The 27752-nt window shown below is 36.4% G+C and overlaps 1 protein-coding gene across 1 annotated transcript in view; it reads right to left on the bottom strand.

Annotated features, from left to right (window-relative positions):
• Positions 1-18556: 18556 nt before the first annotated feature.
• Positions 18557-27752, bottom strand: part of Il1rapl2 (interleukin 1 receptor accessory protein like 2) — a 1222115-nt gene continuing 1212919 nt past the window's right edge. The window contains exon 11 of the mRNA XM_052736534.1: positions 18557-21275. Within this exon, the coding sequence (XP_052592494.1) occupies positions 20578-21275 (698 nt within the window). The 3' untranslated portion in view covers positions 18557-20577. The remainder of the gene's footprint in view (positions 21276-27752) is intronic.

Raw genomic sequence — 27752 nt, 5'->3', positions numbered from 1 at the left:
CTATAAATCTATACCTTGCCAAGTGACTTGTGGCTTACTGGCATCTTCACATGCTGCTTGTCAAGGCGGCGACTGGCAGTGTTTCCCTCAGCCTTCCACTTCCCAGAATTCTCCTCTCTCATTGTCCCACCTATACTTCCTGCCTGGCCACTGGCCAATCAGTGTTTTATTTATACAGAACGATATCCACAGCAAATGGTTAAAAAGACCTTGAATTGGGGAGTGAAAAGGATGGGCTGGGGGTGGACACGGGAGATGTAGGAGGGAATAGATGGAGAGGAAAATGATGTAATTATATTTTAATTAAAAAAAAAAACTTTCCTCACCTTTCTTCATTCTTCTATTATAATGTCTTGTTTCTTCTATGCTAAGAAGATCTTTCTTGTTGGGTGTGCTGGTGGTGGATCATATCGGTTATCTTAGTATCAAAAAGGTAAAGTAGGAAGATTGTGACTGTGAAGCCACCCTAGGCTATATAAAAGGACGCTGAAATCAAACAAAAAAGCTCTTGCTTTTTAAATTTTAAAAGTATACTTTATTTGATATATAGTAATACAAAGTACATATTAAATAGTACTAAAATAAAATGATTTGATGCAGTTTTAAAATGGCAAATCAAGTTATAGAAGCCATCCTCCCACTCAGATCAATTAAATAATAAAAACAACAACAACAAAATCCCAGTTTTTCTAAGTAGACTAATGTAGCAAATGCATTCAGTGACTAGTCTTGTCCAATTCTTATTGCATTAATGGTCAATGGGATTAAAAAGAAATTGCAACTTTCACAGTCACAGTCTTAAAGCAATAACACAGGTTAGTTTCTTTTGGAAAACAAATATGGTTCTTGCTAATTCACTGCACAAAAAGTTGAATTCATATATCTACGATGGTGATGAAGATAACTGTGTTAGAGTTGAAATCACACAAAATAAAGCTTTATATCATCCTTCAAGACTCATGCATCCTTTTGCCTATACTATTTCCTTGCTCATCAATATTACTCTCTCTTGGTCTCCTTTCTAAAATTTTAAACTTGATCCACATACTTGTTTACATACATATGTCTTGATGTAACAGCCTAGGATCTGTACATGAGGGAAAACATACAAGTTTTTTGTTTGTTAATTTTTTTTCTGAGTTTGGGTCACCTTGATTAATATTATATGCTGTGAGATGTCTATCTGTATGCTGTGAATATGCGTGGCTCCCATTGGCTAATAAATAAAGCTGTTTGGCCTATAGCAAGAAAGCTTACAGCCAGGCAGGATATCCAAGAGAGATAGAGGGGGAAGAAAGGCAGAGTGAGAGGGAGACTGGATCCAGCCACCCAAGAAAGAAGATGTGAAAGTACCAGTAAGGCAAGAAGCCAAGCCTCTGCACCACCTCCTGCCTCCAGAATCCTGTCCTGTTGGAGTTCCTCTTCTTCTTTCAGTGATGAACAGCAATGGGAAAGTATAAGCCAAATATATACTTTCCTCCCCAACTTGGTCATGGTGTTTCGTTGCAGCAATAGAAACCCTAACTAAGACAGAGTTCTTTAGGGTTGTGCCAAGAAGTAGTGTGGCTGTGTCGTAGAGCAGACAAGACAGAGAATGAAACAGACTAGAGGAATAGGAAATCAATTGTCAATGCTATGACCTCTTAATTCTTTGACAAAGATTCTAAAACATGCAGTGCAGAAAAGTTAGCCTATTCAATAAATAATGTTGGAAAAACTTGGCATCCACTTACAAAAGAATGAAATTAAATCCACGTCTTTCACTATGTACCAAAATAAATAAATAAATAAATAAATAAATAAATAAATAAATAAATAAATAATCAACTGAAAGTGGATTAAGAGAGAGGCTAGTTTAAAACCTGAAATGCGACTAGAGAGATGGTTCTGTGGTTAAGAGCACTGACTCTCCTTACAGTGGACCTAAGTTCAGTTCCCAGCTCACAACTGTTTATAATTCCAGTTCCAAGGGAATTGACTTCCTCTTCTGTCATCTGTAAGCACTGCATGCACATGGTGCACATACATTCATGTGGGCACTCATATACATAAAAAAAAAAAACCCTGAAATGCTGAGGCTAGAAAGATGGCTCAAGAGCTAACTACTCTTTCAGAGATCTCAAGTTTGGTTCCTGCTAGCCACATTGAGCAGGTCAGGTCTGCCTATACTTCTGGTTCCAGGAGAATCCCATACCTCTGGCTTCCACAAGCACTGGCACTTGTGTACATTCCTGCCTCCCCCATATACGTAATTTTTAAAATAATCTTTAAGAACTAAAAATGAAAAAAAAGAGAAGCTGAAACTACTAACGGGAAACACACGAAATAATCTTCAAGATACTGATACAGGCAAGAATTTCCTGACCAGAGTTCCCGATAGCACAGGGACCGGTCCTGCACATCACTAGATGGGACTACATGAAATGAAATAGTTTCTGCACAGCAAAAGAAACAATCAGCAGCCCACAGAATAGGAGAAACTGGCTTTTTACCTGCTATATCTAGCCCAGAATTTATGAAGAACTACAGAAATTAAACATCAAGGAAATAAAACTCCCAATCAACAATTGTGCTAACAAAATGGAAAGCAACACAAATGGCCAATAACTATTTTTAAAAAGTATTCAATACCCCTAGTCATTAGTGAAATGTGAACTAAAGCTCCTCATACCATAATGGCTACTGTAAAGAAATCAGACAAGAAATGTTGAAGACTGTGTAGGGAAAGAGGAAACCTTATTCACTGTTGGCAGGAGTTCAAATAAATAAAGCCATCATGGAAATTAGTTCAGAGATTCCTCAAAAATTAAAAATAGAACTGCCATGTGGCTCAGCTGTACCGCAAACCTCTTTCTTACGTGCTCATTTGCCTATTTAGATTCATGGAAAGACTTGAGTACAAAGAAACTCCTTCACTATCTCATCCCTGCATTATTTGCCGCCACACAGGGTATGTATTTAAAGATGAAGTGCTGTTCAGATTTTGTCTCCTCAGTGGATTTTGTAGCTTTTGCTGTGGTGGTCATCTATGGAGTAATTAGTTTTGGCAAGTATTAGCTGGCCTTGTTTGCTGGAAGTCAGGGCTAGTCATATAATCTGATCCCAAGCTCATATGAATTCTTTCTACTCCTCATCCAGCAGCTTTGGCTTGCCTGAGATGCTTAATACTAGATTTTTCATATGAATCTCTTTGCTCTCCACTCCACCCAAGAAGCTAGTTCCCTCAGGGGTGTGATCATAATTGGACGCACTGGAAAATTATTTTAGCTCTAATTCATGATAAAGAAATCCTGAGCTGGCCCCAGGGTGCAGCAGACTCAGATACTCTATATAAATGAAGTTTAATAGAGAAAACAGTGTCTATAGACTTTAATGTTAATGATGAAATATAGTCCTTATAGAGGAGAAAGATGTTCTAACTGGCCACCATGAACTTTTAGTACAGTTGTCTTTCTTTTCCTGGTTTTGTGGCTATAATTAGCTGTACATGCAACTTTAATCTTCTTTTGAATGTTAGGGATATACATCCAAGAGGAGGACAATTTTTTTTCATTTTTTTATTTTTGAGATTATTGTTTAATTACATCATTTCCCCCTTCCCTTTCCTCCCTTCAACTTCCCTCATACACTCCTCCTTGCTCTCTTTCAAATTCATGACCTCTATTTTTATTATTGTTACATGCATATATATAAAATATATATTCCTAAATATAACCTGCTCAATTCGTATAATCTTAGGCATACGTGTGTTTTCAGGGATGAACATTTGGTTTTGGATAACCAGTTGATGTGTTCTTCTCCAGGAAACATATTACTGAATTATTGGTGATCATAGATTTTTTTTAATTTTTTTTTCATTTACTTGCTTGCTAGGGATCAATGGAACTCAGGTCCTCATGCTTGGGTGGAAAGCAGTTTACCAACTGACCATCTCTCAAATCCTGATGGTCGTAATTTAAATAATTGGAGATGACTGACTATAGATTGTAAGGCTATAGACAGAGATCAGCCAAGGTTTTCTCAACTGATGTGATAGCCCACCAATGTGGTCTTGAAATTTGTTTTGCTTTCTATGTACTGTATTGGACAAACTGTATTCTATATGATACATGAAGAATGTATGGGTTTTAAAAACCTATTAATGTTATTGGTCAGATAGAAAACTCTGGAGCCTTTATACATTGCTGTTAGGTTTATATATTAGTACAATTGCTACAGAAAATAGTTTTATGGTACCTCAAAAGTGAAATACAATCCCCGTATAATCCATCAGTTCCTTTCCTAGAGGTCAACCCAAGTTACTAACACATGCTACATTTATGAACTTCAACAATATGATTCAAAATGAAATAAAGCAGATAGAAAAGGTCCTTTCTTGGTTTAGTTCACATGAACTATCCAGAATAAGTGCATTACTAAAGACCAAAGGCATATTGGAATTTGACAAGGACTGGGTGAATATCTGGATAAAGGACTGAGTGCTCAATAAGTATGCTATTATGCCATTTCAATTTGATGTGATGAAAATGTTTTGGAACTAGATACTTGTCGAATGAATAACACTGCAAATCTAGTGAATACTAGTGAGCTGTATAATTTAAAATGGTTAATTTAATGTCATAGCAAGTGTTACCTCAGAAATGTTAAATAAAATCTATAACTGGCTTAGCAAGGGACCTTCTTGAGTTAAAGTTATTTATTCTTGGACAGTATTAGTATCAGGCAAAAAGTTTCCTTAGGTCATTTAGGTTAACATAATATCTTGTTAAAACTCACATGCATACATTTAATCCCAGCACCTGGGAGGCAGAGGCAGGCAGATCTCTGTGAGTTCAAAGCCAGCCTGGTCCTCTACAAAGCGAGTTCCAGGACAGCTAGAGCTATTACACAGAGAAACCTTGTCCTGAAAAACCAAAAAAGGAAAATAAAAAAAAAAGAAAAGAAAAAAATCAAGGAGTCTAACTGAAATATTTTTAACCTGTTACATTTTATACCCAGTAATAGTATCCTCTTTTCAGCTTGACAGACATGTATGTTGTTTCATTTCTTTATTCTTTTGTATCTTATTTCTTTGTGTTTGGAATTGCCATCTTATACTTTTCTACCCTAGCACACTTAATTGTTCTTTTATAAGTCAACATGTCATATCCTCAAGCTGACTCCATTTTTTCTTTCTTCTTTTGTACTTGATATATTGAATATCTATCTCTTTACATTTTTCTTTTCAGTTTTCTCTCTTCCCTCCCTCTCCTTTTTATTTTCTCTCTCTCTCATTCTCTCTCTCTCTCTCTCTCTCTCTCTCTCTCTCTCTCTCTCTCTCTCTTTATTGAAACAGAGACCCATGTAGCCCTGGATGACTTTAAACATGCTATGTAGTGAAAGACAACTTTGAACTTCTAAATCCTTCTGCCTCTGACTCCTTAGTGCTGGGATTACAGGCATGCACCACTGTGCTTGTTTTTTAATCTAGTAATGAGGATAGTACCCAGAGTTTTGTGCATGCAGTATAAATACTTCCTGCTCCAATGATTCTTTGAGACAGGGTTTTGCTATGTAGTACAAGCTGGCCTTGGATTTGCCATTCTTATGCTTGGGTTGTTCCATGTGCTTGGGTTGCAGTCATCTATCTTTACATCCTGCTCACATACATCTCTCAATGTACTTAAAAGACTTACATATAATTACATACTTACTTGTCTATTTTCTCCACTAGAATATGAACTTCTTAGGAATAGGATCCAGATTCATTTTCCTCTTGACTGTGTTCCTAGTAGCTAGGAAAGTACAGAGCCTATAAGAGGATTTTAGAACAAAATTTTGTTGAAATAATTATACAAGTGACAGTATGATCTTGGTTTTCACAGAGGCAGAAGAATGGAAATATCATTGGAAACCTGGAGATATCCAAGAGTGATTTCAGCTGCCATAAAATTCTTTTTAAGAATGTTAGCCACAAAGAATCCTGTCTCAAAGCCTCAATCATTTATCTCTTCCCCAAACATAATGTCTCTGCTTTTTGTTCACAGCTTCTCCACTTGAGAAAGCTTTGTGATTATTTGTCCTGGCAAAAGTATTTCCTGTAGATGTTCTTAATGTAAAATACAGCATTCTGAGATCATGGGATCTCCACTGAGCAAATTTGTTTCCCACTTATATCTGCTGCCATGGATCAATTGTTCTGAAGACTTGGACACTTTTTTGTGACCTGTTTTTCTCCAAAAAAGACAACTCCCTCATCCCTAGAGCCCTTGGAAGTCTCTAGAAGCTTTAGTGAGGCAGATGAGTCCGCCAACATCAGCACTCTGCCAGTTTCCATCCTGTACATGTTTTAACCCTCGGGGTAGAGCAAATGCCTGGAGATATTCTTTCATAACATTTGTTTGGCAAGAAATAGAGAAAAAATGATAGCAGCCAAGGGTCACAGTTTCTACATTCTGAAAGACTATCCTTAAGCATAGTGTGCTTTTATTTTTGCAGAGTAAAAAGTTCATTGCTTTGTGACAATTCCTCATATTATGCACGCTATATTTTGTTATTGATTTTGTTTAGCTGTTGTGAGTAAGGATAATGCTAGAGTGTACACATACTTTTCAGGTTTGCCTTATTTGATATTGTTAAATTACAGAGCCTACTTTCCCCCTTCCTATTCATCTCTCTAACTATGTTCTGTTATCAGTAGCTAAAGGAGGTACTTTTAGTATGGGGGACAACTAACACTTAATGCAACTCTTATAAGGGTTTCTGGAGATGCATAAGCCCTTTGGACTGTTACCTTACTAACATTATATCTATTGTTTTTCTAGGGAATATGTGCGTTTTCTCCTGAAAAACATATCCATGATTTTACCCAGTTTTCCAAAAGTGGTCATAGAATGTGTTCAGAATTATTATCACGTAGAAACCTAAACAAATCTGCTTTAGAGGAATTCTTCAAAGGATAACATAAGCATCTCTGGTGCTGAGAAAACATTCTACACATGACATTTCTCTTTTTTAAGGGGATCCTCCTGAAGTGAGATTTCAATTTTTTCTAGATTGTTTTGCGATTGAATAAACCATCACACCTTCAAATTGAGTCTCTTTATTCAAACTTCTGGAACTTACAGAGCCCTAGCTGAGCTGTTGAAAGTCACATAAAAATCACCAGTTGTAGCTTCTAAAGGAGAAAACAGCAAAGGAACTGTTGCTGGACTTATAAATCTTTTTCAAATATTTGAGGTCCAGCTGTTATTTGGAGGTTGCTGGAGAAAATGTTCCAGCATATTAATATCTGTGAATTTATATGTGTAAACCTGTGTACATTTCTTTATCAATCTGCATTTATTCAGCTCTCTAAGATGATTTACACCCTCCTAGTCCCTGAAAACCCCGAGGACAGAGTGTTACACATACTCCCAATTATTTATGCATAAAAATATGAGGTTTGGCTATTGGACCCACTGACATAGCTAAACATTTTTGGCCTCCTCACAAGGTAAAGAGTGGAGATGTGGCGGTTTGTGGACTTACATTCCATAGTCTGCATTGGTCTGTGGGGGAAGTGAAGAGCAGGGAGAAAAAGGGCTCCTTCAACTTCTCGGGCTACTCTCTGAGAAACGGCTTCATGTGTTGAGGCACATCAGAACTGGGATGTGTTCAGGTTTTGTCAGCTCAGAGCTCTCATTTCTGCCCTTAGGCCATTCCCTTTCCCAACACTGCTCCCTATACAGACGCCTGCTTTGATTTACTGGGGAGTTAGTTCCATATGAAGAAGCGCTTATATTTCACACTTGGCGTTCTTGTGTCTATGGTCACCATTCATTTAGACCTAACAGACTTTCTATTTCCCTACATTTTATTCCTTTTCTGGTCTTAGTGAAATCAGGAGCCGTGACTTAGACATTGGTTTTTCTGCATGTCTAGAAAAATGCTTAGTATATAACATTCAGTATCTTCTTATTTCTTTTCCATTCATTTGTGATTACTGTCCTTTTATGACTTAAATGTATCTATCTCCATGAAAGGAAGTGGTTGGATATTCATTACAATATCAAACCAAAGAATAGTGTTGATTGGCCAGAGGTAGCTTAGGTGTGCTAAATTCAATCCTTCTATTCTTAGTGGTAGCTACTTAGACTGGATAAGACTCCAGTTAGATTAGACAAGTCTCAAAGTCACCAAAATGGCATATGGCACTTCTGATGGGTTAACTAAAATATAAGGATAAAAATACAGTTTCTAAAATTGTTCTACATGGTAAAGTCAGTGTTGTTTAGTTCAAGTTAATTTGATTGCATGCATGAATGGTTTACAGAAGGGCAATTCATGTTCACTCTTCTTCCTGTCTGATATTCCAAATAGTTTATTTGCCATATTTAAAAATGTAAATTCTATGGAGATCTGTACCCATGTTTGTTTTGTTTACTTCTGTGTCCTTGTGATCAAAACAGTATTTCCAGAGAGGTCTCTCAATGAAACTTTACAGGCAAACAATTAAGAGTTTACTGAGCATGGACTATGTACTAACAAAGCAGTATGCTTTCTGAAAATGCAAAGAAGGTTTTGGAAATAGAACAGTTCTTATTACCTACAGCTATGTAATAACACTTAAGAAGAAGTGAAAAAAGATAGAAAATTATTCTAAAGCCAACGGAGAATAGGAATATCCAAATTATCTGGTTTTGGAAGCATTATCATTTCCTCAATTGAAAAACCAATGTGAATTAGATAAACTTAGAAATTGGAGACATAATAAGTCTATGTTAAAACTGTCAATGAATTAAGAGACACAGTGGACCCAAATGAAGGGAAAGGTCAGGTAGAATCGGACTGGACATTGGTCTTGGAGAATAAGTTCCACTTAACTTAGTGGTCACTGGGAATATCTCAGGAAGAAACATAGTATATTCACATTTGTGCGATAAACTATGTGTTTATTCTGGTTAGGATAACTTTAATACATTTGCAGAAGAGGGAGAAATACAGTTGTCAAACTGAAGCATTCAAGTAGTAGGAAAAAGCATTTAGAACAAATAGTCATATCTGTCTAGTAGGAGTTTCTGGAACATAATGAATTCAGCATATGTCTCAAATATTACATATTTGTGTTTATCAGTGGTAGAAAACAAGATAGGGAGAAGAAGCTATGGGAGTAGAGGGGAGAGAAACACATGGGGTGAAGACAGAAATAGAGACAAATGAAGGTTAAGTAAAAAGATTAACTGATCGTGATAGTGAAGGTCTGTTAGAAGTCAATGCAGGTAGTTCAGCAATATGACTTTATAATCAATGGGCTAGAATCATGGCTTTGATTTAGAAATTTTCCTTGTTATCAACTACTTTAAGTCACACAACCAGAAATAATTCTGTTTTTTCCCATCTCTGAGGGTTTGCAGCAACAAAATTTACCACTTTTCCAAGCAGCACATTCTGTTTATGGGTAGTCTATATCCTTAGACAGGACTTTCTGATCTTGAGCCTAAATTCGCCTCTTCATGAGTTCTAGTTATTATCCTGATTCTCCCACAGGGACTACACTGAATAAATCTAATTTTGTTTCCATGTCATAGTCTGGCTAAAGTTCTTCTTTTTAAGGAAAAACAAAAATCTCGAGTTCCACCCTTCATGGCCGAATTTCAGAAAATTCATCGGCACCATCTTTTCTGACATCTTTCTATAATGAAACAGTTCTTATTAGAATGTGGGTGCTCAGACATGAGCATAGCCTTCCAGACATAATCTGTTTGCTGCTGAGTGATTTCCTTAGCCTGGGCATTTTACTTGTACTACTCTCTTCTAGCCCTGTGTTTGCTTTCTAAGCATCTACATCATACTGCTGACTCATTTCAACTTGTGATTTCCTAAAAGCCACAACTATGCAGTGGCTTATTGACCTACTGAACTTTCTCTTTATAGTTTGGGCCTTTCAAACCTGTTGGGATATTTGTGAGTGGAAATTTAGGGAGTTTGACAGGTGGAAAAAAAAACCTACTCATTTTTTAAAAATGTTCAGAATTGCTTGTACTGGGGAGATAAGGGAGGATTGAGGGGCAGTCACTACTCACTAATTTAGAATTGTTGGAGGATCTATTTTCTTAGTGTAAACAGAATCACATTCTAATTTGAAGATGAATGCTGGTTGATATAAAAATAGTAATTGGAATAAAGATTACATTAATGTTTTCAAGGAAAGGGCATGCTTGACTAAGTTTAATGAGTAGACATGACTAGTAATTAGAGGCATTCTTCCTTGCATACATTTCATCGATGAAATCCATTAAAACAGTTCCTGCCATGCTGAATGTTGGAGATTAATTTGCTGAGCTAACTTTTTCCCCTATACAGTATTAGGCAACAATTCTACGACCTCTGTTGTGTGTGAACCCCCTTTTGAAGCACTTTATATGCTCATTTTACTTAAATCCTTGTTACTATAATCATATTACCAAGGAAACTAGGGCACAAAGTAATTTGTTGATATTGAAATAGTCAGTAAATTCAAGTCTAGAATTTATGTATAGAAATTCTGATTCTAGACTTGGTACTGATAGTTCTTCTCAGATGCAACTACTCATCCTAATCATAATATTATAATTTACATAACTGATACTATGTGGAAAATATCTTTTACCCCTAGTGGTTCAAGGCTAGGCTGGGAATTTATTGATACCTTACCTCAAAATTTAAAAAGTTCCTTTTTCTAAAGAATGGGTATATAGATCGATAGGGAAGTGCTTACATTGTGTATATAAGGCCCTATTTTTAATCCTAAATCATCACAATAAAAGAAGAAAGGAAATTTCCAAGTTGCTTTGGATAGGAAGTATAAGTTTAAGAACAAGTTAAGCTTCCATAATATTAATTGATTTTTCTCTCTTGTAAGTGGTGGTGGAGTTTACAAAGGGGAACTCTTCAATTTGATTCTAGGCTCTGTGTACAGTTAGTGTATCTGGTGGAACATGGAGGAGATCTCAAATGCATCTGTATGGCATAAAGAAACTAGAAAGGATTTAACATTCCATGCATTGAAAAGAGATTGTGTGGTGGTATTGTGTTCCCCAAAATATTGTGTACCCTAATAAATTTATCTGGGGTCAGAGAACAGACAGCCACTAGATACAGAGGCTAGAAAATGGTGGCACTCACACCTTTAGTCCTAGCATTCCAGAGACAGAAATCCCTCTGGATCTCTGTGAGTTCAAGGCCACATTGGAAACAGCCAGGCATGGTGACTCATGCCTTTAATCCCAGAAAGCAGCCTTTAATCCCAGGGAGTGGTGGTAGAAAGCAGAAAAGTTTATAAGGCGTGAGGACCAGAAACTAGAAGCATTTGGCCTGGTTAAGCATTTGGCTGGTTAAGCTTTCAGGCTTCTAGCAGCACAGTTCAGCTGAGAGCCATTTGGATATGAGGACACAGAGGCTTCCAGTCTGAGGAAACAAGACCATCTGAGAAGTTGGCCAGGTGAGGTTAGCAGCTTGTTCAGTCTCTCTGACCATCCAGCATTTCACCCCAATACCTGACTCAGGTTTGATCTTATTAATAAGAACTTTTAAGATTCATGTCATAAGATTGTCCTTTGCCTAGAATGAAAGATGAACATATGGACAATTTCAGTTATACATTTATTTTATTTTATTAAGATGTTAGTGATGGAACCCAGGGTCCTGGGTGTACTCAGCAAATTATCTGCCACTGAACTACACTCCCAAATCCTGGATGAATGCTTTAAGAATCTGGTCTTTGAATTGTTGAAGGTTGATTAGGATAATGAAATGATTATGGTCAATCAGGAACGCATGAGTCTAGTTTTGGCTCTGTCACTAATTAGTTTTCTAATATTGGATAAGTGACAACATTTTCTCCATCATTAAAAGAAGAGTATTAGACGGCCTCCCAAGTTCCTTCCAACTTAAAACATCCCATGTTTTAAGAGATTAAAGGAGACCGATGTTGGGGAAAAAGTTTAAAGAACTTTCATGAATGAAGGAAGCATGTAAAGCTTTGGCTTCATCATTTTTAATCAACCTTGGGTTGTGGCTAGAATAGAAAAGTAAAGAGGAAGATCAATGACCCTCATCCTCCAAAATGTGGCTCAGAACTCGGTTTACACACATTAAAGGACAGGAAAGAAAAAAAGATTTCTCAAACCAATAAAGCTCATTTCATGTGAATTGGCATCCGTGCAAAATAAATGAGATGAGTACTTTACAGTATATCTCTCATAATAATCTGGCTTGTCTTGAAGCATTGAGTTTTTTAAACAAATTTTTACTGCCTGGTCTATGGCTTTGTGGTTTCATCGTGCTCGAGAGAAACTGCTGACAACTTGTTTTCTGTTTCCACTGGCAGCATTAATGTTTTTAAATTGAAATGATAAATGGTCGGGTATGGTGCAATGGTTGTGCTTTGAATTCTATAGAGATAGTGTGCATTTCTTTTTTATGTACACATTCTTATTTCCAATAAATTTCCATTGTGTTAGAAAATAATGAACATTGTGTACTAATCAAAATCAATGAACAATTATATTCATTTTAATACTAATTCTCTCCAAAATGATCCACTATACCTTAGGCTTCTCTTTATTATGTGGGTGTGCATTGAGGAGACCAGCCAACTCTTGGGAGGAAAAAAATACTCCATTTTTTTTCTATTGGAGAAAACCTAGAATATCTTTTTATTTAGTTTTTAGCCTTGCCTTTTGAAGCACTTGAGATTTATTGATTTGTATTTCTCTATATACATTGCCAAACACAGTGCTAGAGACCTGGAAAGACTCACTTTGATCTTAAGATAGCTTTGCTGGCTATGGCAATTGAGCACTAGCTGATAATCACAACCAACTCCCCAAACCTAGGATTAGTTCTTCAGTGCCTTCCTTGAGTATTTGTAGCAATTCTTAAAACTTAACATCATCACATGGCAAAAAGGCTCTTCCAGAATCCAAATAATACTGATTACACCGATTTTTAACCACTGGGGAGGATGGGGCAATCACAAAAGACTCATGATGAGTCTTTATGGTATACATTAAAACAATTATTCACAAGAATATCATCACAGAATTCAAAGCACAAAGATGCTTATTTGCCTTGGGATTCCCATAACTTTTCTCCATATTGTGCAAATAACTCCCTCTTCTATGCTTGATGTATTCCTAGCATCACCCATGTGACCAACATCTTCATGAGTTTTTCAGTTACTATTGCCAAGATTTACCATCAATTCACTCATAGTATGTTTCGGTATCCCACAGTTATTTTGTCACTGGAGCAAGTCACTTCGTCACTTCACTTCTGGACTTTTCTTTTTTCCTTTTTGTTTTTGTTTTTGTTTTTTCCCAGACAAGATTTCTCTGTATACTTTTGGTTCTTGTCCTGGATCTTGCTCTGTAGACCAGGTTGGCCTCGAACTCACAGAGATCGGCCTGGCTCTGCCTCCCTAGTGCTGGGATTAAAGGCGTGTGCCACCACCGCCCGGCTGGACTTATTTTCAATGAATGGAATAAAAAGGTTGAAATAGGTGGCCTTGAAGTTCTTGTTCATTTCCCAAACTGTGTGACTACTTAATGTTTCACTTAGTCAATGCGTTTCTTTTCTCGATGCAGAAGTTCAGTAGAATTCTAAAGCGTAGACTGTGGCTGCTTACTCATAATTTAATTTAGTGAAAATCATTCTAGGGCATTGACAAAAAGCATTTTGGAAACTTCTTCATGAATTTTGATTATCTTCAACTCACATTCCAAAAATGCCTACCTTTATGGCTTATGTTTTAAGTCAGCTGTCTGTGTTATAGTCAAGGTAAAAAATATTTCTTAAATGGTAATTTCACAAACAGAAGAATGTTTGTATTTTAGTTGAGAACAGATCTTCTTACAAAATAAACAACATTTTGAGAGATTTCTTTAGTCAATTAGTCTTTACTGTTGGTATAATCTCAGCTATACTTTCCCAAACACTTCAGTATAATCAACTCTTCCAATATATTGTCTCATTGTAAAAACCATTGTCTCTCAAAAAGGGTAGGTATGGATCAGATTTTTTTTTAAAGTGAAGCGTATCCATCTGGATCCATTATCAAAAAGATCCCCAATCAGCTCTTGGACATTTTAGAATTCTATAATATGCAACCAGCTTAATTTTGCCCAGGTTAAGGGAAATACAAACTGTGGTAGATTTTTATTTTGTTTTCTTTTGGCTTCTTTTTCTTTTAAAACAAAGAACAAATGACAAATCCAAATTTGAGACATCTGGATGTTTCCCATTATGAGGCTTAAACATCTGCATTTTTTCACTTCTCATCCAGATGTTTTGAGCTTATGTAAACCTAGCTAAAGTAAAGCAGAATATCAAGCAATCATCTGGGGACTTTGATTAACATGGACAGCAAATCTGAATAATCCATGTTCTGGGAGTCCTGTTTTTTGTCTAGCTCAGAACACATTACTAATGAGGTCAAAGTTACTGTAGGCTTGTTCTTTCTATGGGCCAGCTAGCTCTGATCTGTTCCATGACCACAGAATGCACCTCTTGCTTAGCCGTGGTCCTTTGTCATCCAGGCAGTCAGGCATAAAACCAAATAGCTCAACTCTTCCATTTGAGAAGTACAATAAAGTGTACATTTTTTTTTTGGTGGATGGTAGGTTGCTGTGCCATTTCTGTGTAGAATAATTGTTATAGTGGTAACTTCAATATAATTCTTATGCTGTGCAAAGTACTACTCTAAGTGCTTTGCCTACAATATTCACAATTCCCCTATATGTGTTTATTTTTCAAATTACAAAATGGGATAGAAACGCTAAGGAATTTTCTCTAGCTGAAAATATACGCAACTGCTCTGGTTTCTAGATGTTTTCACACAACCCCTCCATCAAAATGGTGACGTACTCTTGGATTCTGTACTGCTTGGAAAATTCTCTGGAAGAGGACAGAAACTGGGGTATTTCTGCATACTGAATTCATTCGTAGAGCTGCTGCTGGGTCTCACTCTGTGCCCAGTAAACGAGGCTAATCTAACCCTCATTCTTCTACCTAGAATAATAATTATAGGTATAAATGTAACCTTTGGAAAAAAAGAAGTTTTTGTTGGCAATGAGTAGGCATATTAAATATGTGTTTAGGGAAAGGGATGTTGTGGTTAGGAGCAATGAGTTATATTGGGTGGCCTCATAGAACTAAACTGTCTGAATCTTTTGAGGAATAATGATTTGTATAACTGGCAGAATCTTTAAGAAACTTTGATCTCCCACCACAAATATACTTAGAATCATAAAATCCTAGGCCCAAACAGGATGTAGAGAGATAATCTCATACATTTCCCCTCTTGTTAAATTGTAAAGTTACTTACCGAAAAAAACAAAGGAAAGATAACATGTCTCTTATTTTGTGATGGACTTCACACAAGTTTCCAAGTTTCCTTTCCCATTTAACCAACAAATGTGATGTGATCAACACCTTGTGATAGGCCCTATTTACGGGTATTGGAACTCTAGCTGGGAACGAGAGGAGACTACTGATCTTTAGAGAATCACTTTTTTTTTTAACATTTGACATTTAAATTCTCTCTTTCCCCTCCCCTCTCTTCACATGTGTGTAGGTGCAAGTGTGAAGGAGTAGGAGTTGTGTGGGAGTAGCTCTTCTACTTCCACGGTGTGGGTCCTAGGGATTTAACTCAGGTAGTCAGGCTTGGCAGCAAGCACTTGAACAAACTGAGCCATCTTGCTTGTCTTGACTTAATCATTTCAATGCTTTCATTTCAAGGTCATAATTCTTTATTTCAAAATGAGATGTGGAATTTAAATAGAACCAGACAGTGGTACTTGAGAACAAGATCCCATCGTTTTCTTCCTCGTGAATTTGGAATTACAAGTGGAGCAAATGTACTTGTTTCTAAACCAGATTTAAAGAAGCACTTTGCCCTTTCAGAGAATTTATCTCTTCCAAATGCTTCATAGAGTATTTCAGTACCAATTACACCCAGCACTGTGCTTTCTGTCTCCTTACCCTGCCAGTGTCAGAAAGCTCAGTTTAAAGCAGGGGTTAAACACTTACAAAGTTTCTTTGATCCAACTAATGTTTTTGCTTATTGAACTGCTTACTGTTTTTTAAATTCTGCTTTTTTGCACCACTATATCCTGTCTATTTCTTCTTCTTCTTCTTCTCAGTCTGCTCTTTCCTGAGGTTTAAGGTCACCACTTATCTCCAGGTCTCCTTTCAACTAGACTGTGAGAATAATCTCATAACTGACTTCCCAGTCTCCATTTCCCTTCCTAATTCCCCCTAAATCTGCTTGCTCTAAGATGAATGCTTTAACATTCCTCCCAGTCTTACTCAGATTTCTGTTCTTGCTATCACCTGAAAAGAACTTTTTAATTCTTTCTTCCATATTCACATGTGTTATGCTCTGTATTTGAGAAATTCCCATTTCCACCACTGTTTTCTCTATACCAAACTTACCTCTTGCCCAAGTCAATACAGAATCACCCATCTCACTTGTTACTGCACATGAAAAATATTAATTTTCCTATACCGAGAGGTGTATTATGGGCACTGCTTTCTTTATGAATGTGATGTATAAGCTATTTGAGAACAAGGATTGTGATTTAAAATTTCCCTATTATATTTTATGTACTGGCCAGTATACAGCAGGCACTCAACACATTTAATGATAGACTGTTACACCATCTGGAGAAAATATAGTTGAGAAAATAGCAGTGAGCATGTAGAAAAACAAATGTAGGTGGTTGTACATAATTTTACAAGTTCTGTTTACATGGTAATTAGGTGGAGTGATAAATATTGTTCTTAAATTGCTCTTGGGATGATTTCAGTTCCCTTTAAAGGCAACTTTGATAATAAAAGAGTTTAAAGTGAATGATTAAGCTTATCAAACTGTTTCATATATTTATCAGAGGGCCTTAATACTCCAAACTCTGACCTTGTATCAGGCATCTCACAACAAAAATGCATGAGTAATAGAGGAAGTGGAGCCAAACAATTATCAACATTCGCTTCACTCTCAAAAAAGAAGTAACAATGATTCAGTGTTCATATTTAACTGATCACTACAGGACAACTTTCCATCTTAGCTTCAGTATCAGTTCATTACCTCGCCTTGGGAAACGAATACAAGAAATGTGAAGATTTATATGTGCAATTTTCAGGGTATTTTCTTTGGAAAACACATTGTAAAAGTGAACTAGCTTATTCTCTCTCTCTCTCTCTCTCTCTCTCTCTCTCTCTCTCTCTCTCTCTCTCTCTCTCTCTTATGAATATAAATTTGAAAGTGTACATGCCAGAAGAGGATGTTTGGTGTCTTCTCCAACTTTTCCAACTTCCTGCCTTGAGACAGTGTCTCTTATTGAACCATAACTTACCTTCCAGCTAGGCTTCAGGACCAGCTAGGTCTCAGAATTTTCATCTCTCTATCCTCCAATGGTGGGTGTTCCTGTGGATCCATGTTCAGGATTTTTCATAGGTGCTGGGGACTTGAACTCAGGCCTTCATACTTTCAGAACAAATGCCTCCCCAACCCCCAAAGTGAAGCCATTTCCTCAACCTGTGTGTTAGTTTATTTAAAAATAAAATGTCAAAAGACAGCAGAGGCTTTAGACCTGTGATTCTATCCTCTTCTAAGACCTATAAATACTACAGTTGTTTAAGCTTTTCCTCCCTATTCTTTTCAGAATTTTCTTTTTTTTTTAGCTTATAATTTTCTAACAGATTACATTGTAATCATTTGGTTACTATTCATTTCCATTTCAGCTCATAGTGAAGTCGTATAAATGTGTCTTCACAACTGAACTGTTCACACTTCTCACTGCATCCTTCTAGCAGCTTTAAACTGTACAATATTATCATTCAATACACAACCAAAACATCTTCCTTTTACATGATGTTACATGGCGTCTCTGTGTCATAGTTTTGAAGGAATTCTTGAAATTAGGACAGATTTGGCTCTAATTCAATTAAGGTTTAGAAGCAGTGGTGAATGATATATTCTTTTCAGAAAGTGCACAGCAACATTATTTTTCTGGTTAGATCAGGGACCATACTTATCAAACCCATCAAGAACATGTTGTCCATATCCTTGAGCATTGTTTATGCTTAATGGAATGTTTTGATTTGTACATATTATCATTCTTTTTATATTTTTCATTTTGGTTTTCAGAATGCTTCACCTTTAAAATTCAGTTTGTAAATGTATTTTTGCATACAATAACATAATAATAAATTTGTTTTGAGTGTGTAAGGACTATGGTAACCATGGTTTCCTAGATTTCCAAAATTCAGTGAAAAGCTAAAAAGGGAAAAAAAAGTTTCACTGTAAAAACAACTGGAAGCATACACTGTGTTCTAGACTACTTACTATACCCTATGGGCTGTATCTTTTCAAAAAAAATCTCAGATGAAAATTAAATTTTGAATTGCCATCTAGAAATAAATTTTTATAGATAGTGTACACATTAGTTCCTGAAAATGGTAGAAAAGGTTTCTTGTCAAGTTCCCCAGCACAAGTGTGAATGCTCTGTTTCTGAGTACCTACAAGCAGTGAAAGGACACATTGTGGCCAGCCAACTCAAATTGCTACCCACGTTTAATCATTGTAAATAAAGGAAGCAGAGAGGCCCATGTTATATTTTCAGAACTGGCATGCTCAATACAGAACTATTAGTTTAAAAATACGACTGAACATTCTATTTGAATTAATCTAGATTTCTGTGAAAAATAAAATAGTATAAAGTACAATTGTCCACTTAAAACATGTAGCACTCATTTCATGCAGATTATTAATTTAGTCATTACACATAGCATTAAGGAACACCCAGAGTAAATACAACTTTATAACACTGGAAAAACACTTCAGAATTGATACATTTTCATTTTGAAATACCTATAGTTTTAACAGAAGTTTCCATTCTTGGTGGAAAAAAATACATCTATGAAATACCTACATATATTGAACAGGACTTTTCAAAGGGGAAACTAATTGTCTCCCTGTGAAACGAACATGTATCACTGTGAAATTTCACTCAGCTTGGTGCATAATGCATTTTCTGAACAGTTAGATATAGAAAAGCAATAGAGAAACAGGTACTTTCACAGAATAGGTGGATTACAGGGAACCAACCATGGAAAGAGATTAGAGACAGATCATCAAAGAATATTTTCTTATGTTTGCTTCTACTTTTGGGTCTCACAATCACAAGGGGTAAACAAAGCCTTAATTTTTACACATTGTGTACATTGTCCTTGTTTATAATTGTTCAAGAACTTTATGTAAGAACCATTTGCAAAATTTCTGAATCAACTTTGATAAGCAGTTATGAAATTGACCCCCACAGGTATCAAGTTGGAGAGCACACCAAACTAATAGTAAGTGATGGAAAGCCGTAATCCACAATAAATGCTAGAATAGGAGTACATTTCTTATAGCCAATAGGAGATAGGCTATTGACAAAGACGTTCTTAGATGGTACAGTCACAGTCATTGCATGAGAGTAGACAAGTTCAGTCTACCAAGTATGTTCTCTGAAGCACTGGGAATACAGATACTTCTGCAGGAACAGACTTGTTGTATGTACAAATGAAAAGTCTGCAGTCGCTGCCCTATCACTCGTAAACTCGAATCGCTTAGCACTTCATTTCTGAATAGTGTCGTTACCTCTTTCCAACTGCAGACATTTGCAGTCAATATGTATTTAAGTTCAACTTGCAGTAAGGCTGAAAAACAAGTAGGACAATGCCCACATCTTCACATAAATCTTCGAGAAGATCACAAGAGTGTTTGGGAAGAAAACATCTAAATAGGAATGTTTTAGAAAACAATAAAATGTGCACTTTAAGATGCATTTTCAGAGTTGTAAAATGTTTTTTTAATGATCCAGAAAGTCATAAGGCTTACTAAAAATCATCTTTAAAGAGCTTAGAGCTGTCTATTCATTTGCTTAAGGAATGCACATAGTTTCCCTACCTACCAGTGTGGCTACAGTTACTGTGCTTGTCTAATAGAACTAAAAGCTGTTATTACAGGCTGTTGATTTAGTCTACAGAAGTTGTCCATTATGTTGAAGAAGATGTAAATGTTTCAATCATACTATTTTCTCAACTGATCTTCCTGGACAAACAATCTTTCAATTGGCTGCATCAATTTTTCCTTTGTAATTCCCAACTGTTTTCAGTTATTCTATAGAAGTTCTTCTTTCACTTAAAAATTCACTCATAATTTTCAAATTCATCGAGTCTCTAGGATTTCCATTTTTTTTTGAAAAATACGTTTAAATGCTGAATTCTTAAATATGGGCAATCCTTGTGGTGCCATAAAACTTACTTGAAAAGGACATAATTCAATTTTTTTCTTTTTAGGAAAAAATCAAAACTGTACATTGGGACAAGGTGCCACACTACAAAAGCAAGACCTTCTATTCCCCCACTATTCTATAAATGTAAACAAAAATATTTAAGTATAAACTTGATTTTTTTGTGCCTTTTTCTTCACATTTTCAGCACCTCAATGTTTTTAGGTGTAATTTATGCTCAGTATAGCAGAAATTCCATATTCTCATGTAGATGTTCAGAGGAATTGAGATTTTTTTCTCACTACCAAATATCACTGGTGAAGCTAAGCTCTTTGGATGATAACGGCAGTAGGGAATTGTTCCTTGAAAATTCCTCAGTCTCTTTCAGGGAATTATTAAGGGGTAGCTGTCCGTTGAGGAGTGTCAGTGGCAAGTTACAGTAAGTGTGGTGGTTGCCTAAGGAAGGTACTGACAGGGTGTTGGTTGACATCTCGTGTTTGTATCCTCTGCAACAGTGCCTCATTTGCATTGAATCCGAATGGTGGAAATCAGGGAGATCAGCTTGCGATGGCACCATTGTGGCTGATGTACTTGTCATGGCAATTGAAGGTATAGGCTGAAGTTCTCCAAAAAGCCCCTGTTCTGCAGAGTCTAGAACATGGCAATGGGATAGCATTTCTTTTTTCTTGATGGGCATTTCATACACTAAGTGCTTCCAAAACTTGGAATTTAATTTGCTGCTTTTGGGTCCCTTCCACTTGATCAGTGATAGAAGTTTGATGTTGTGCTTTAGTGATTCCACTTCCTGGCAATTCACCTTCCCTTTTAATTCTGTACACTCAATCAAAATCACTTTGATTTCTCCACTGACTAGCATGTTATGGAGTCTGCTTTCCAGTTCGAAAATACTCCATCCCCGTCTGAGAATATAGTCTGGAGTTAGCACGATAATAAGTCTTCTGCTTTGTTCAACACATCTTGTGAGATCTTCAATGTATGCTATAAATCACAGAAAGAGAGAAAGAGTAAAACAAAGACATTGCTAGTCTTTAAAGCATTAGGTTTGCATTTTAGATCCAGTCTTTCATAAAGTCCATTACATTTTCTCTTGTGTATTGCATGTCCAGAAAGCCCATTTCTGCAACAATTAAGAAATTATAAACAACTGATTAAATCCTTATTTTTTGCTTTATTATTACTTACAGTGTACTGATGACCCATACAAACTTTGGCTTCTTCAGAGTTTAGGTGAATTTCAGTATTTTTTTTTGTTTATTTAATCATTTAAGTCAAGACCAACTTCCAGACTAGTAAGTTAGTACTCTAAGTGAACAAATAATCAACGAGTTGATGAAAAATGAACAGAAACCCTTTAATAATTGGTAATTTTACTTTTGAGTTTGGTGTATTTTCCTCCTTTCTTTCTGTGTTTTATAACTTTTAGCTAACAAATAATAATGGTACACATGACTCCTATTCAACTGCTAAAATATTACAGAAGCTATGTGTGTGTGCTACCAACAGGAGAGATTGTAAGATGGATATGGTGGAAAATCTCTTCTAGAATCACAATCACCTTATTTATCAGAATACCTTTTGTCATTTGCATCATTAGGTCCTCAATATTGTCCTTCCAACTAATAGATATGGAAGTGATGTGTGTTCATGAATTAAATAGGAACAATCTATTGCTTTTTGGTTCAAGGATGAAGAATGAAGGGTGGAGTTAGAGTTGGTGATGGTAATGGAATAGAATGACTGGTAAAGAGGAAAGGAGGATAGATACTTATAAATAAACTTTTATGTTGCAATTCTGAAAATGCGGTGAATATGTTATGGCTTTCTTCGTAGTAGAAGAATACTCAACTTGCCTCTGGGTTTGTTTACCCCATGCATTAATCCTTTTGAAATCACACTTCCCACAGTCTCATCTGCCATAAAGGGAAGCCCATATCCGTGTGATATCAAAAAATAGAGACTTGGACACAGTTGCTGCACCAGAAAGCAGTCTTTACTAAGCAGAGCATGAGGCCCTGTCTAATGTACAGTGCCCTCTAGCAAAAGCAGTGCTTACAGAAGCATAGCAACATTGGTCACTACAAAGCTGCCCCAGGTTATGGACTGCTTTTGAATAGTCACATTCAGCACATATCATGGGGGACATCAAACAGCTCAGTACAAGCCATTTGAAAAGGGAAACTTATTTTACAGATGCACATTTTACAAATGATCTTCTTTTTCCAGGACCATATTTTTACCAATTGGCAGTGAGAAAACTTTCAAAAGTAATAATGAGCAACATTTCTACACATCCCTGCTCATAAACAACAACAGCAGCAACAACAAAATAAACATTTCAAAGAGATACATGGAATTGTCCATTTAACAATTTCTTGTTAATTTTTTAAAAAATATATTTCAGAGTATTCTCATGCAGTAGTTACATTTGACAGTACTTTAGAGGATGAGGCTAGTCGCTGAGTTGGGATGCAACCTCTCAATAATTTTAAGTGTTTTCCTTTAGAGAGTGTGTATTCAGAGGGAAAAGTCGGCATTACAATCTACAAAACCACTGCACACACAGCTCTGGGGAGGTTTGTCACTGAGAGGGCTGGGGAAACAAAGTGGAAGGAAAGGTGGAAAGTCTCAATAGAGTGGAAAGATACTATCCCAATGTATCAACAGCTCTGACTCTTCATTTTCTTCCTTCCCTTCTGCTCCCAAAAAGAAAGAAGTTATGTGGGAAGCTTCATCATTAGAAGTTGGATCTGTAAGATACAGTAAAATAAACTATCATGTATCTTTCCCATGATGCTTTACACCTTTTCTCCAGAGCAAAAATAAAACAAAACAAATCCCACGCCCAGAAACATGGTATTGGTGCAAGAATACAAGAGGATATACTTTTATTGGGTGGATAATGAGTTCATTGTAATTTCATAGAAATTTCGGTTACTAATAATTTCCCAAGACTTTATTTTCACTATAATTCTTGTCTCATCAAATTTCAGCCTACACTTTGGAATTTTAAAAAGTAGCATACACACCATTTCAGTAGTCATAGTAAATATACTTCCATGACCAACACTATTTTTTATGTTAGGCTATATTCTAAATGTACCATTAAAAACAAAAATTTGGGATGAGTTAGGTGAGGATGGTGAATGTGATCAAATCTCATTATGTGAATTTCTCAAAGAATTAACTAAAATGTGAATATTTAGAGCAGTAATAAAAAGATGCTTACAGAGAAGAGTTAGGATTGGGGTAGGCAGTCTAGGAAGGTGGGGAATGAACTCTGCAAAACTTCTATCTCAAGAGGAAACAGCAGTTGTCAAAAAAAAAGGGACAGCAGAAACCGTAAAGATAACTTCTATGATTCGCTGCCATTTCTCAGAAAGGGGTCCTAAGTGCTTGGACAAATGTTTTTAAAAATTAAAAGCTATATATCTCTACATAAAGAGAAATTATAAGTCAAGCAGCAATTGATTTAATTGAGCTATCATGGACTTCAGCTTTATTGGTCACTTTCTGGGATGGGGAATGGAAGAGTGTAAAATACTTTCCCATTAGTATGCTTCTCCCAGTTCACACATCTATTATATTTTTTCCCATTTTACATCTAAGCAGAATGCAACACTTATGGGTTTAGTGGCATCTTAGAAACTTTTGCCCCCAGAAGAAATTTATTAGGACAGTTCCTACTCTGCTCAGCTGCACAGGGTGTGGGTGTTGAAGGGAACCTTGGAGAGAGGGAGTGGTCCCAGTCTCCTGCATACTACACTGGCTGTGCTTATCCTGGCAAAGCCTAGTGGAGAGTTGAGGCAAGCATCCAGATAATTCGGGCTGAAAACCTGCTGTGGAAGAAAAAAAACCGGAATTATCCTGGTTTGCCCTATATATACATTAATCATATGTACTGGAGTTAGACAGTACATCAAAATTTTCCCTGGGTAGAAATAGCCCAAGTGTCCCAAAGAAAACACAAGCCATTTGCTTGGGCCTTGAATTCTGTGTTCCATTTCACTTGGTGAAAAAGCAAGTGGAAGTTTTCAGATGTGAAGCCCACATTTCACTTCTTGGGATGGTGATCAGTGGCTGGGCAGCAACCTCAATATTTGAAAGCAGCTGGGGAGGTGCCGCTAAGAGCTGCCCGGCTCACTCTCTCTTTTCCTCTTTTCTCTCTCCTCTCCCGCTCTCTACCACTTGCTCTCTCCCTTTATGTTTTTCTTCTTTTCTGCTTTTTCCATCCTTTCCTGTCACGTCCAACTTTTCCTTCTTTCTCTTTCTTTAATTTTTTCTTGTTAATTTCGCAGTTAGTATTTCATTTCTTTCTCCCCTCACCATCCTTCTTCCTCTTGGTTCTCTCTTTCCTTTCAGCTTTTTCTTTTTCCATGGGAAAAACAAGAACCTAGCTGTGATGCGAAAATGTACAGAATGAAGAAGGAACAATCGAGGCATGGTCCAAAGATTTTTACTTGTTAGTCTTGAGCCAGGAAGTCCCTGTTGGCTGGCTGTGTGTATGAAGCAAACGCTCAAGACAATTCCCCCCTCACCTCGGGGTTGTATATCTGTATCTAATGACTGTGATTTTAAACCTGATCTTCTAAAACCCATGACCTGTTTTTGGGTGGCTGATGAACAAAGAGTGACATTTTTACATTTTGAAAGTTTTTTTTTTCTTTTGAGGATGATGAATAAGATTTTTAAGATGTTGAACATGATGTAAGGGAGAGCATACGTGATCCACAAATCTTAAAATATTTACTATCTGGACCTTTACAGAGAAGATTTGCCACCACTGAATTATAGACCAGGCAGGGTGGTTAGGCATGGAACAGTTCCAAATAAACTAAGCAGAAACAGGTATCAAGTTAAGACATTGCTCGTCCAAAGCACAGCGTCCGACAGGCAGTCAGGTCTGCCCTGGTAGGCTGTGGTTTTGTGGGAGACATTTTAGAAGCCTTCAGAAAACGAATTAAAAAGCTTGTTACCACAAAGTGATAATAAAGAAACATTTTTCAAAAAAAACCCCAAATCCTCAGCACATATGAATACTCACTATATCTTGCCCTGATTTGTTCAGACAAATTTAGCAACAGAGTAGCAAAAAAAAAAAAATCCCTTAAAAGATGCTTTTTCCCCCACATAAAAATATATAGCATCCCTTAAATGAAAGGTCACAGTGTCATGCTGTCATGTCTTTTTGCAAGTTTTGGTTTTAAGTAACTTCTGATGGCAGAGAAGACCAAAGGGGGCTGTACTGATTCTTGTTTCTCTAGATGAATCTATGAAAGCACAGGCAGAATAAGAGACATGAAACAAAGCCAGCCAAGCACATTTAACCTATCCATGACCTTCATAGCTAGGCAAAGCAAAAAAAAAAAAACTTCAATGGGATTTTGATTGAGGTGCCTAAGTTAGGATAGGAAAAAAAAATTCGTATTTTACATGCCAACACCAAGAAGCATCTCATTTTGTCTTTTCTAGGGATTGAGTCTTTTCAACACATTGTCAAAGAAAATGCATTGTCACTAGACAACATCATTATTGGGGAAAATCAATAGAAGTGATCACTTAAAACACTACTAAAAGTATGGTGAATTTGATTAAAAAAATCTCTTTCAGAAGTTTGATTAAATAAAATTCCAGTGGATTTATTCAGAGGAGTAGGATTAGATTAAAGAAAACTGATCGGAAAATGAATTGTGCTTGTTTTAATAAAGCAAAGGGTAAAATGAAGGAGGAAACACAAATAAAATAGAAACAAAGACCAGCAGTCCTAATTAACTGCATCTAGAGAGATATGTATGGCTTTGAAGACTTCAGTACCCTTCTCACTCTAAAGCTCTGGATTGGCTGTAGAGGTAGAGAAGACAGGAGCAAAACTAAAACTCTATCTATATTAACAGATTCTTCAGTGGTCTGCCTCTAGCTACTGATAATCTGATTTTGCAAGTTAATCAATTAGCAATTTGCAAATTGTTTTTGCATTGGTACTTGTAGTTATGTTGGAGTTATTATCAGAGTATGTGGCATATTTTTTAAGTTAAAAGATCAAATATTTAGGGTCTAGGCATAATTTGGTACTCTACCAGATTCAAATGAATCTTGCAAATTAAAGACACAATTATGTACAGCTCTTATACAAAAACATATCGTTAGAATGAGATGGGATGCATCAAAGCATATAATGCTCTCAGTTTTTGGTGAACATTGTTAACTAATAAACAACAACAACAACAGTATCTTTAAAAATATAGGTTAATGTATCAAAAATTAAGTTAAAAATCTGTGTGTTTCCTATATAATAAAAAAAACATATTTTCACTACTAGGTACCTATGATTGAAAATTTCTCAGACCTTTGGCATACTATGAAGCTTCTAATGAGGTACTTTTATTACCACTTGATTGAAAATATTATTTGGATTTTTCCACTTTGTCAGTTGTGAGAGTCTGTCCATTATTTGCTACCGAGGCAGACTCCACCATTTTCCTTTAGCTGGGTGCATGTGTAGGGATGTACTTCCCATGTATGATATTACATGCCCTACAAAGTCTTCCCTCTTTCCCCTACTTCTCAAGTCATTAGCTTGATAGTTGACAACTAGTTAGCAGGGTTTAATTTCGCAACAGAAAGTTCATTCTTGACTAACTACTGTAAGAATCCTACTGAAGAATGATTAGTGGGTAAATCAACAGTTAACTTAGATTTGCTCAGAGCTTGTGTGTTGGGGGAACTTTATTCTGTTACATCTATGATTTTGGAGGCCTTATTTCTGGTAGTGAGTTCTTCATACTTGGTATTGCATTTCACCTGTGGGAATAGTGTTTACATTCTGTTTTCTTTCACTTCTTCACATTTGAAGACTAATCAGAGAAAGAGAAATTGGAGTATAACACGGCATCAGAACACCCATGCTCTGTCTTCCTTCCCCCTTCTTCATCGGCCCTAGAAAGGTGCGTATGTAACTAATTGACAGCAGTGTCAACTTACTGATTATGGAATAAAGCTATTACTGCTCATGGAGATTTTTCTGTATTTGCTTCAGTGTTAAGACATTATCCTGCTCATTTGATTGTTTAAAAATGCCTTTAGTTTAAACTCCATATTTCCTGATTAAAATTCTGCACAATGGATTCTAACATCTACCTCAAATGTTGATGAGAAAACTAGTCCATTTAACCTTAGTAAATTTTGGAGTAATTAGAGTATAATTTCTGCTCTTTTTTGTTTCTAGCATGAAGGAAATTGTCAAGACACCTAATTTTATACTATGTGAATAAATTTCAAACAACGTTTTAAATTTCATTGGCTGTACATGTCACCTCTGCCTCACACTTTTTAGGTCACAGACATTAGATTGCCTGGAAAAGGATTTTATTCCTCCCCAAGGACAACTTACTTGAATTGTGTCCAATCTGTTCAGCGATTATAAGAACTATTGGCAATGCAAACTTGCAGGTCCATGCA

Source organism: Peromyscus californicus, unplaced genomic scaffold (assembly GCF_007827085.1).
Source record: "Peromyscus californicus insignis strain IS unplaced genomic scaffold, ASM782708v3 Scaffold_10__1_contigs__length_136768540, whole genome shotgun sequence".
Lineage (NCBI taxonomy): Eukaryota > Metazoa > Chordata > Mammalia > Rodentia > Cricetidae > Peromyscus > Peromyscus californicus.
This window is presented reverse-complemented; position numbering and strand designations above follow the sequence as displayed.